Consider the following 13,239-nt stretch of genomic DNA (forward strand, 5'->3'; position numbering starts at 1 on the left):
TTAATAATCCAAAGGGTGTAGATCTAAGTAAAATGAATGATGTTAATATTTCTGGTGAAATGTCATTTCGTTCTATGATAGTTAGAGATTATTTAAAGATAACTTTTGATATAAAAATTGTAGAGATTGAATCTGTTAATGAAAGAAAGTATATAGATATTGATGGGAATATTTTTCTTGCTAATTAAATATGAGTCAATACAGCAGTGAAGATTTTACTATTTCATTGAACTCGGACGATAGTGATGATAGTATTTCATTGAACTTGGCTGATGGTGATGATAGTATTTCATTGAACACAGATGATAGTTATGATACTAATAGTTTGTGCTCAAATGATAGTTATGAGAGTAGCTTTATTGATGACTCTGAGTATGATTCTGAGTATTCATGTGATAGTTATGACTTAGATGATTCTGAGTGAAAAAGTGTTTTAGTTTAAGCACAGTGATATATATAAAACGGAGCTGTAAAGCTCAAAAGTGTTTTATTTTAAGCACAGTGATATATATAAAACACCACGTTTTCTCACGCTATAAATATGGTTTATTGTGATACTTGCGAGAAGGAAGTAAAATATTATAAACAACATATTCTCACCGCAAAACATACATACAACATTTTAAACAAACTTTCCCCTCTTCCACCTGAAACAAAACACTGTTCTACATGTAATAAAAATATCCTCAAGAAAGGCTTCAAAATACATCTTAAAACAAATCTACATTTATCAAATTTTATCACAACTAAAAACTCTGATGGAGCATTCAAAGGACATATTAAAATAAGAGTCTTTAACTTCAAACCTCCTGAACCAGAGTCTATAGTTGATGCTGTAGAAATAGTTAAACCTGCTGTTCAAACGTTGATTGAAAAAACACTAAAGGAAATGAAACCACTTAAATTTTATATGGGAGTAAAATTAGAAATGACAAAGGATGAAGGAGTTATAGATGCACCATACATGAGAACTGAGCCACACTTTATATCTTCATATCAAGATTTTAAAACATCAGGAGTCTATGATGAACTTATTAAACAAGAGCAAGATGTGGATAATTCAATCGTAGGAAGTGGATTCAATATAGGAAAAATTATTTACATAGACATTCATATTCTTAAATCAGATCCTCTAAAAGCTTCTTCTTACATTGATTTACCCAGTGTTATCAAAAATAGAAAAGCAGTTATCAATATCAAAAATAAAGACAATAAATGTTTTCTCTGGTCTATTTTAGCACACTTACATCCTCCACATTTTCATGATGAAAGAGTATCTCATTATAAAAAATATGAGAATACATTAAATACGAAAGATCTAAAGTTTCCGATGACTTTAAATGATATTCCTAAATTTGAAAAGATGAATAATTTATCAGTTAATGTTTATGGTCTAACAGAAACAAACAACATTCAGGTTTTAAAGCTTTCTGACAATTGTAAACAAACTCATATTAATCTTCTATATTTTAATTCAGACGAAAATTCACATTATACATACATCAAAGATATTGCTAAATTAATAAAACCACAAGTCTGTAAGAGAACAAATAAAATATATATTTGTTTGCGTTGTCTTAACTTCTTCAATTCACAAGAAAGATTAGATAAACATTCAAATTATTGTGGCGAACATAAATCAACGGTAATCAATATGCCTAAAGAAGGCTCAAAGATCACATTCAAAGATGAAAATAAAAAGATCAAACATCCATTTGTTATATATGCTGATTTTGAAAGTATTTTAGAAAAAATTGATACTGCTTCTCAAGATCCAAAAGAATCATACACAAATAAATATCAAAAACATACTCCTTGTGGTTTTTGTTATTATATCAAATCATCCGTTGGTGATAAATATAACAAGTTAGAGATGTATAGAGGCTCAAATACCCCAGAGGAGTTTGTGAAACGACTAGAAAAAGACTGTGTTCGATTAACCAAGATAATGAGAGAAACCAATAAACCAATGTCCTTAACAAGTAAAGAAAAAAGGGAATTTATAAAAAACAATGTCTGTCATATTTGTGAGGAGAAAATTGGTAAAGGTCTAAAGGTTAGAGACCATTGTCATCTCACTGGTAAATATAGAGGTCCGGCTCATCAAAGTTGTAATATTAATTATCAACTCCCCTCTTTCATTCCTGTCTTTCTTCATAACAACGCTCATTATGATACACATCTATTTATCAAGGAACTCTCAAAGACTTCTGGAAGTATCTCAGCAATTCCAAACACGGATCAGAAATACATTTCATTCACAAAAACAATTCACACATCTCCTATTACTCATATCAGATTTCTTGATACATTTAAATTCATGGCAAGTCCATTGGTTAACTTGGTTCAAAATCTAAAAGAGTTTCCATGTCTTTCAGAGTATTTTTTAGATAAAGATTTTCTAACACAAAAGGGAATTTACCCCTATGACTATATGGACTCATTTGAGAGATTCAATGAAACACAACTTCCTTCAAAAGAAAATTTCTATAACAAATTAAATAATAGTCATATATCTGATAAAGATTATGTACACGCACAAAATGTTTGGGAAAAATATAACATCAAGAATCTTGGCGAGTATCACGATTTGTATCTCAAAACTGATGTGCTTTTATTGGCCGATGTATTTGAAGCCTTTAGATCTGTTTGTCGCACTGGATATGGATTGGATCCTGCTCACTACTACACAGCACCTGGATTGGCCTGGAGTGCGATGTTGAAAATGACAAAACAAGATTTGGATTTGATAACCGATGTTGATATGCTTTTGATGATTGAAAAGGCAAAAAGAGGTGGAATTTCACAAGTCTGCTCGAGTAGATACGCAAAAGCAAATAACAAATATCTTCCAAATTATGATCCAACGAAAGAGAGTTCTTACTTGATGTACTATGACGCGAACAACCTGTATGGCTGGGCAATGTCTCAGGCTCTTCCTTATGGAAAACTTAGATGGGTAAAGGAAAAAGACTACAAAAACGTTTTACAAGATGTATGTATCTCTACACAAAAAGAATTGGATGAAGAAAAAGTTGGTTATTATTTTGAAATTGATTTAAAATATCCAGAGGAACTCCATAACCTACACAAAGATCTCCCATTTGCTTGTGAGAAAGAAAGTCCAAAGAAAGAATGGTTGAGTGATTATCAACGATCGTTTGATATAGGTGAATCAACAGAAAAATTACTTACTACATTATATAACAAGAAAAATTATGTTCTACACCAAAGAAATTTGCGACAATATTTATCAAAAGGTCTAAGAGTAGAGAAGATCCATAGGGTTCTAAAGTTCAATCAAAGTCATTGGTTAAAGGGGTACATTGATTTTAATACACAAAGAAGAACAGAGTCAAAAACAGATTTTGAGAAAGACTTTTATAAATTGATGAATAATGCGGTCTTTGGTAAGACTATGGAGAATGTGAGGAAAAGACAAAATATCAGACTATCAACATCTTGGGAACAAGCATCAAAATTAATTAATAGACCGAGTTTTACTCGAGCTGAGGTCTTTACTGAGAACTTTTGTGCGATCCATTTGATTAAAGAGAGTATTGAAATGAACAAACCTATTTATATTGGAACAACAATTCTTGATTTATCAAAGTCATTAATGTATGATTACTTTTATAATAACTTGAGGAAGAAATATCAAAATGATGTTAATCTACTTTATATGGATACAGATAGTTTTATTTTGAAAATTAATACCAACGATGTTTATTCAGACATGAAAAGAGACATTAATATCTATGACACGAGTAATTACAGTCCAGAGAGTGAGTTGTTCTCTTCTAAAAATAAAAAGGTGATTGGAAAGTTCAAGGATGAATTAGGAGGAAATGTTATGAGTGAATTTGTGGGATTGAGGTCAAAGGCTTATGCTTATAAATACATTGTGAATAACGTTGAAAAGACTGATAAGAAGTTAAAAGGTGTAAAGAAAAATGTTATTAAAGAAACAATAAACTTTAAGGATTATTATAACTGTTTAACAACAAAGAAAGAAGAGTTTAGAAAGATTAATGGAATAAGAAGTTATAAACATCAATTATATTCAGAAGAGATAAATAAGAAAGCATTGGGGGCTTTTGATGATAAGAGGTTTATTTTAGAAAATGGAATTGATAGTCTCCCTTATGGTTATATAAGTATATAAGTGATAAGATATATATATAAGTGATAAGATATATATAAGTGATAAGATATACATAAGTGATAAGATATATATAAGTGATAAGATATATATAAGTGATAAGTTAAAAAGGGGGGGGGGGGGGGTTGGGGATTTTAACGGGCTACCGCCGCCTTTTTTACTATTATATAAATGATAGAACCAAGTATCAACCAGACTAAAGAGTGGAGGTGTAATCAACCTTGGTATATAAATGGAAAACATAATGAATGTGAAAAATATCAAATAGGTATAATTGAAAAGGCAACTGGTAAAAAAGTTCACAAAACAAATAAGAGAATTAATTTAAATACCGGTGAATTGGGTAAAAAAGATGGAAATATTTTTGAGTGGACGGAAAACTTTGATGGTTGTCAGGAAAATATATACTTTAATTTTAAAATGGTATGTGGCACTGGAGGCGCTCAAATAAGAACATTGAGGGAGGTTTACCATTTTATCTTAGCTCAGTTAAAATATCTTAATAAAGAACCAAACTCAAACATATTTTTTGTTAATGTATTAGACGGTGAGGAGAGTTGTAGGAGAATTAAATTATTTCCCACGCATAAACAAATATTTGTAGGGTCGATGTTTGAGTGGGTTATATTCACCAGATGATATTAAGAGTAAAAGGTTAAAAGGTCCATAAGGTCAGAAGGATCACAGGTGTTTAAGTGGTCTAATGAATAAGGATAGCATGTCAAAAGGTTAGAAGGTTCGTAAAGAACAGGGTGAGAGAAATAGAGGTCTTTAGGGGCAATATGGAAGTGAATGGGTCAAAGATTAATCTGCCAGATGATATGTAGAAGAAGGATGATAGGTCTATAAGAGAAAACAAATATTTGTAGTGTTTGAGTGGTCTAATGAACAACATTAAGGATAGGTACTACAGACAAAAGGTTCATAAAGATGAGGGTGGGAGAAATAGAGGTGTTTATGATTTTTGAAAAAGACAAGGGGGTAAATGACATTAGATAGGGATTTCCCATGTTAAACGGAGGTGTCCCAGAAGCAACATTATTACACTACTGGCAGGGCATCGGAGATTCTTCACACCCCATGATGCTGGTATGTAGGAGATATTAATTTTTGAATGTTATCATATTTAATTGGAGGTTTCTGAGGAAATGTGAAGAAAACAAACAAACTACAGTCGGAAGATGTCCGGGGCTCAGTGATGATCCTGAAGAGAGCCCTTGGCACAAAAAACTTTCCAGGTTGGTCCATGAATCGTGATCCCTTCCTGAAAACGGGGGTAGATACATTGAAACCTGGAGGACTCTGTTCCACCCTCTGAAACCCGCATATAGAGAAAATAATCAATGACACACACACACACACACACACACACACACACACACACACACACACACACACACACACACACACACACACTTACTCACTGTCCAAATACATATTGCGTAGCTTCGATGGGGAGGAAAATTTATTTATTTTGCAAAGGTAGGAAAGTAGGAATTTTATGAACCTTTCCTCTATGGAAGGAAGGAAGAGAATGGTTTATTTCATGGAGGAAAGATGCAGAGATTTTAGGTAAGGGAATTCAGAGTATGACAATTCTCCAGAGGCTCACTCAGATTCCTGAACTGAGTGCCACCTCGGTACTGTGAACCGGTTCATCTGGTGGAATGGCTTCAGTGACAGACATGAACATACCTTTCTGAAAAGAACAAGCCTTGCGGTAGCATTCAAGGGCTTTATGGTGATTCTTCAACTTTTCAAAAAGGTCTCCGGCCTAGAATAATGAAATAAAAATCACTGTGCAATGAATAAGACTTCATATCATACACTTTGTTGTCACAAAATGCCATCATATTTCACCCAGAAAGGGGGCTTCCTCATTCCAAGGATGTGCAATACAGAAACAAAACTGCAAGCACTGAAGGTGTTGAAGCATTAATACACTTTCCGAATATTTTTACGAGATACGAAATTATGGCTGCAGCGGGGAAATCCATTAGGGTCCCATGATGAGGTACATTTGTTACAAATCATTTCATTTATAACACGTGGCACTATTTGTGGACAAACCCGCTATAACAGATTTCAACATGATATATTACAAACAGTGTAATGTAGAACTTTTCTGATGAAAAATAAATCAAAATCCTTTGAGACATTATGGAGAAATGAAGCTAAGGCCAAAAAATATATCTTGCTGGTCTCTGGTCAGATCAAAGTTCCAGAATTGATGCGGCGATGCGGTTTTTTTCTTTTTTTCTTTTTTTGGAAAAGCATGGATTGCACATATAAAGGTGTTGTTTTTTTGTGTACTTGTGCCTTGCGGTCCTCCTCATCTGCCGTGGCGCCGTCCAGAGAGAAATTAAAGACAGCCAATGGGACTGGTAGGCCTTTTTGTAAATAATGAACACAAGCTTAAGTTATTTTAAAATGTATTTATTCTGAAAATCATTAAGTTCTTCAAGCATATTATAGACTGCCATTTCGTTCTCGAGATCGCCTCGCCGTACCGTTAAACATTCCAATGTGTCGATCGTGTCAACACTGCGCATGCGCAAGTGGTCTAACAGGCCGACGGTCTCCCACGATCTCTTCTCCCAGTCCACCAAATTATCACAGACACTTACAACTTCATGACAAACGAGATAGGATCCAGGCCTAACTAACGAGACCACCCGCAGCTCTCTAGGTCTTCTGGTTGCTTCACACGAACCCGACAAAGAACGTCTTCGTTTCAATAAATGACAATATCCAGCCGATAGAGGCCTTGCATCGCGTGAGCGTCGTCCATGGCAACCGGTTCCGGCCGCCATCTTGGGTGGAATAAACAACATGGCGAGAAAGCTGTCGTTTGATCAGACGGACCTGTCAGTTTACGTCCGTAGCTTGCCCGTTGAGACGTTTTCACGTATTGCGAGAAACTGAGGCTATGTCATCTGCCTGTGGACCCGTGTGGACCCACAAGTACGCCACACGTACGCCACACACACTCCACAGTCCACACGTACGCCAAACGTATGCCACACACACTCCACACGTATGCCACACACACTCCACACGTACGCCACACACACTCCACACGTACGCCACACACACTCCACACGTACGCCACACACACTCCACAAGTACGCCACACACACTCCACAAGTACGCCACACACACTCCACAAGTACGACACACGTACGCCAAACACACTCCACACGTATGCCACACACACTCCACACGTACGCCACATGTATGCCACACACACTCCACACGTACGCCACATACACTCCACACGTACGCCACATACACTCCACACGTACGCCACACACACTCCACACGTACGCCACACGTACACCACACACACTCCACACGTACTCCACATGTACGCCACAGGTACGCCACACACACACTCTACACGTACGCCACACACACGCCACAAGTACGCCACACGTACGCCACACGTACGCCACATGTACGTAACCAAATGCCCAATGCTGCTTTTCGCTTCGCGAGCGAAGGTAACAACCTCATGAGCCATATTCTCACCTGAGTGCTGCAGTCAAGGCAGCCATGAATCCGGTTTAGCGTTGTGTCGTCCGGAAAACGGTAGAATGACAAGTCCGATCCATTATGAAATCGGGCTGTACACATCCGACAGCACAACAACTCTTTACCATCGTGTAGGCGGCAATTTATATGTGAGACGAGTTTCAGATTGCCGCCATTATGTATGGTGGCAGAATCAATGTTTTGCCACCCAAGGGGTCACGTGACGAAGACGATGTCGTCACATGCAACTTCCCCATTGGATACATGTCGTCACGGCACACAAAACTACTCATATCTTTGGAACGGCTGGTTGGATTTGAACAAACTAAACGCAGTCTTGTAGGGGAGAACCGTGCGCGAACGTCGATATCAAATTTGAAAAAAAGAATTTTTGACGCGCAGGGTCAAAATCGATGCGCGCGCAGACCAGAACCCGGAAATATATTTTTCTCGGCCTAAACTCGGGTGTCATTGTGGTATGTCATGATCGTCTACCAGGAATATAAGGGGTGGGGCCTTGTGGGGGTGTGGGCTTGAGGTTGGGGAAGGTCCTAGTACTGTACAATGTATTTTTCTGCCTTCGCCGACGAAGTCGCCGGAGGCATAATGTTTTCAGGTTGTCTATCCGGCTGTCCGTCCGTCCATCTGTCTGCGATAGGTTTTCGTTACCGCGATAACTTGAGAATGGCTAAAGGGATCTTAGCCAAACTTGGTGCAGGTATGGATGATGAGGTAAAGATTAACTGATTAGATTTTGGGGTCACGAGGTCAAATGCCAACGGTCAGAGGTCATGTTAGGTAAAAATCCTGTTAACGTGATAACTTGTGAACCAGTGATGGGATTCTGACCAAATTTGGTACAGTTATGTAGAATGGTGTAAAGATGAACTGATTATAATTTGGGGTCAAGAGGTCCAAGGTCAAATTTATAATAGGTCTATAACTTGAGAACAGCTGAAGTGATCTCATTCAAACTTGGTACATGTATGTATAATGATGTAAAGATGAACTGATTAGATTTTTGGAGCAAAGGTCAAAGTTTGTAATAGGCCTATAACTTGGGAACAGCTGAAGTGATCTAATTCAAACTTGGTGCAGACATGTAAAATGATTTAAAGATTAACTGATCAGACTTTGAGGTCAAGAGGTCAAAGGTCAAAGTCTGTAATAGGTCTGTAACTTGAGAACGGCTAAAGGGATCTAATTCAAACCTGGTACAGATTATTTGTTTTTTTGGGATGCAGAATCGAGGCTCATGTAAGAGCTAACACATTGAACATGAAAACATGCACAGACACACAAAACATGCAATGAAGGGAGCGGGAGACAAGAGGGGGAGATAGGGAAGCACACAAGCACAACAACAGAAGAGAACAGGAATGCAGCTAGATATGTGGAGGGCTGGGGGAGGAGAGAGGGGTACACGGTATAAGGCAACTGAACACTACTAGGAATTTCAGGAAACAAGCTGGGGATTCAAAGAGGCGGCTTTGGGGCGTTTTAACGGAGGTAGAAAAGATCAAGGGTTTGGATGGGGGAAGATAAGAGATGGTGGTGAACAGCTGTTTTAAAGACATGGAGGGAGGAGGGGGATTGAAGAGAGTGAGGGAGTTTGTTCCATAGACAGGAGTAAAGAGGAATGAAGGAGTGAGGGTGAGCAGAGAGTCTTGATGTTGGCCGTTTCACCAGAAGAGGGTTGCTGGCAGATATTGTGTGTCCTGCAGGAATATTTGGGGGACAGAGTACAGACAGAGCAGGGGGGGGGGGGGGGGGGGGGAAGGCCGGAGAGGAGTCGGTAGAAGACAGAAAGACGGATAACCTGCCTGCGGTGAACGAGAGAAAGGCCCTCAGAATCAGATTCATCACGGGAGATTCCAATGATTGTGAAAGCTTTGGTTTCAACCGCGTGAAGCTAAGCTAGGTGTGAAGCAGGACCACCAGCCCAGAGGGGAGAGCAGTATTCCATTGAGCTGTGGATGAAAGCTTTGTATGTGGTGAAGAGCTGAGAAGTGCCCAGAAAGGACTTGACACGACGGATGCCCAGTTGGCGATTGGCTTTGGAGGCCAGCTTGGAAATGTGGTTTTCCCAGGAAAGATCATGGCAGATAATGAGACCCAAAAGCTTGAGTGACAGAACTTCTTCAAGAGGATTTTTCAGAAAGTAAATGGGAGGGTTGTCCAGACGGTCTTTTCGAAGAGACAAAGTGAGGGTGTGATATTTGTCAGGATTGAAGGACATGTTCCACTTGTTTGACCAGTTTGTGATATTGTCCAGGTCTGCAGAGAGTGAAGAGGCTGCTGCCTGCCAATCTGAGGGTTGGGATTATGGGATATGGAGCGGCAGAGAGTGGAGTCATCAGCAGAGAGATACAGAGGATTTTCCAGAGAGTTGGAGAGATCATTGATGAAGACCAGAAAAAGCACAGGGCCTAGAATACTGCCTTGGGGAACTCCAGCCTGAACAGGAAGGGGAGATGAGAGAATTCCATTCAGGGGCACACGTTGACTACGACCAGAAAGGAAGTCTGCAAGCCATGCATGGAGGTTTCCATGGATACCATACGAGGAGAGTTTAGTGAGCAGGGCTGGGTGCCAGACCATATCGAAGGCACGAGATATGTCAAGGGAGACAGCTCTGATTTTCTATTTGGCATTGAGGACCTCCATCCATTGTTGAGACAGCAGGAGCAGCATGTCCAGAGTAGAATGACCTGTTCTGAATCCAAATTGATGATCGGAGATCAAGCCATTGGAGAAGAGGAAGGATTTGATATCTGAAGCAATGATGGATTCCCTGACTTTGCTGATAATTGGGAGCAGGCTGATTGGTCTGTAGTTGCAAGAATCTGTTTTTGTACCTTTCTTGTGTAAAGCGGTGATGTTTGCTGATTTCCAAGCAGATGGCAGATGATCTTGAGCAAAAGAGAGGGTGAAGAGAATTGAGAGAGGGTGTGAAAGAGTGGCACAGCAGGATTTTAGGACCCGTGGGCTGATGCCGTCTGGTCCAGTTGCAGAATCAGAGTCGAGGTTTGACAGAAACTTCTCCACCTTGTCAGAAGAGAAGGACACAGAGTCCTGGAGCAGCTGGGTTCGACTGGCTAAGGTGGGTACAGAGAGTGATGCATTATATAGTCATTGGGGTGGTTGTAACCACTATTTATTGAACAAGAATCAGAGCAGTCATATTGGGTATGTGGAGAAATGGAGGGGCAAATATATTTGTGCCATGGCTAATAATCTCCCCTGTCTTAGCAGGGGTCAGTAAACCACTTGCACTGTGGTATGTGTTCAGGCGAAAATTGTAAGTGGTCTTCCCCACCCCATTTGTTTGTGCCCATGAGTTGACCATGGGTACTACCAACACGTATGCATAATTTGGTGGAGATCGGCCCAGCCCTGTTTTTTTTTTTTCTCTGATTTTCATATGTAGACACATGCATACACATAATTGCCTATTTAATACTATCACGGGTACCGGGATTGCCCCGTGCTGTTCTAATCCTGTTGGCATTTTGAAGAAATAAAATGTTTCTTTTCTATTTTTTGTGGGGGGCTAAAACACTTCCCTACACCCACTAAGGAATGGGGTCAGGGATAACTTAATATGACCTTTCCCATTGCTATTTTTTTGCCTAAAACACTCCCTGGCACTCACTGATGAACCTCTGAAAGGTTGACGAAGATCCGTTTGGCCAACTCTGAGAAACATGGCGACACACAGACAAACACACAGACAGACAAACATCTCCCTTATAGTAAAGATAGTAGGATGCTTCATACCCTTTCCAGGAGATCCATTTTCAGAAGCGCAGAGGCAATGCGATTGACAACATCCGGCTTTAACAACAGCTCATTGTGAGACATGACAAGGCAGGCAGCTCGCGCCGGCAAATTTGCCTTCAGGTAGAGGTTGAGGGCACTCATGTAATCTCCTTTGCTTTCCCGTAACTCCGCAGCACGTTCTTCCTGCCCAGTATCCAACAACCATTGTTGGTGAGTGTGTCGAAGTGTCTCTAGTTGTGGGTGGCCCTGTTGCAGATGTTATTACACATCAATAGTTACATCTTCAGGAGAATCAAAAAGGTTTGGGATGCAGTTAACAATGTCTGGATATGAAGATGATCTTTAATGCATTTCTTGGGTATAACACTTGCATTCAGATCGCATGAAAAGTCACAAAGTTTGAATATCATTTCAACTGCTAAGCATATACTTGGTCTAGTTATACATAGAAATTCCTCATCATGTTTTTGACATATCTACCGTGCATTGGTGGTTTCGGAAAGTTATCCTTGAAGAAACAGTTTCTGTAAGATTTAATGCACATTTAGCAGTCGGATAAATAAATAAACCACATGTTGAAAGTTTTGGTCTTACAACAGAAGTAATTGGATATTAAATGAAGCCGACAGGATAACATTTCCAAAATAGAGAGAAAAGAGTGATTAAGATGAGTGAAACCAAAATAAGGATGCGAAGTATATTTAAGTAGGCAGGGTATCTTTCCTGGTAGGTGCCTGGCCCCAACATCCTCTCTTACACTCCCCACCCTTTCCTCCATAATAGACTGCTCGCTGCAGCACATGGACTTATATCCCACTAAAATTGAGAAGTTCAAAGTCAATCTTGACACCTCCTAGACAACTGGTCCTGATGGCATTGGCATCAGATCCTTAATAATTATGCTTTAGCCCTGTCCGCTCCACCTACTTCATTCTTCTCCAAGTCTTTCTAAGATGGGTTTATGCCTTCATCTTGGAAAGTTGGAAATGCCACCCTCTATTCAAAAGAAGGTTCCAAGTTTGATCCACTCAACTACAGATCCATCAGCATTCTTCCCATCATAAGCAAATGATTGCTGTGGAATCTCAGATTATTCTCCAACTTTCTCATCTTTGATGATCAGTTCAGCTTTCACTCTGGCGATTCTAACTTGGACATCTACATGCTGCTTCCTTTAACTCAAACATAGGGGCAATACCGCTGGTAGAATAAACAGTACACTACACTGACTAAAGGTATTTTAAACCAATATCAATGGTTGCTAGAAGAAAGGGCAGCATGTAGAATCATACCAACATAATCACAAGACTTCAAAAAACAACCAAAAAAAATACCTATTTTGGGGCACAACACCCTCCCCCCCCCCCCCCCCCCCAGTAGACTCCTCTCAGGATCTTTTTTTTTAATGCCGTCAACAAACTTTGGTACATCACAGGTGATGAAGGTTGTGATCAAGTTTCAGCAGAATTGCATGCGTAGTTTCTGAGAAGTAAGAAAATATCTATTTTGGGGGGTCAAACCTGGACCCACTTTGACCCCCGGTAGACCCCCTTAAATCCCGATCTTTTTAATGCCTTGAACAAAATTTAGTCACAACACAACAAATATCATTTATGCCAAATTTGGTCACAATCCCATCAGCGGTTTCAGAGAATAAGTTGCAAGTGTTTACGGACGGACGACGCGCCATTGCATAAGCTCCCCTGAACTTCGTTCCAGGTGAGATAAAAATGGATGGGTGCACGAAATTTCAACCAAGA

General features: G+C 39.4%; 1 protein-coding gene across 1 annotated transcript in view; it reads right to left on the reverse strand.

Moving 5' to 3' along the window:
- Positions 1-13,239, reverse strand: part of IFT172 (intraflagellar transport 172) — a 428,976-nt gene that overhangs the window by 202,179 nt on the left and 213,558 nt on the right. Inside the window, exons 22-23 of the mRNA XM_068109837.2 lie at positions 11,477-11,725; positions 5,858-5,936 (exon numbers count right to left, since the gene is read on the reverse strand). Coding sequence (XP_067965938.2) covers positions 5,858-5,936; positions 11,477-11,725 — 328 coding nt within the window. The remainder of the gene's footprint in view (positions 1-5,857; positions 5,937-11,476; positions 11,726-13,239) is intronic.

This window comes from Myxine glutinosa, chromosome 3 (assembly GCF_964187855.1).
Source record: "Myxine glutinosa chromosome 3, kmMyxGlut1.1, whole genome shotgun sequence".
Taxonomy (NCBI): domain Eukaryota; kingdom Metazoa; phylum Chordata; class Myxini; order Myxiniformes; family Myxinidae; genus Myxine; species Myxine glutinosa.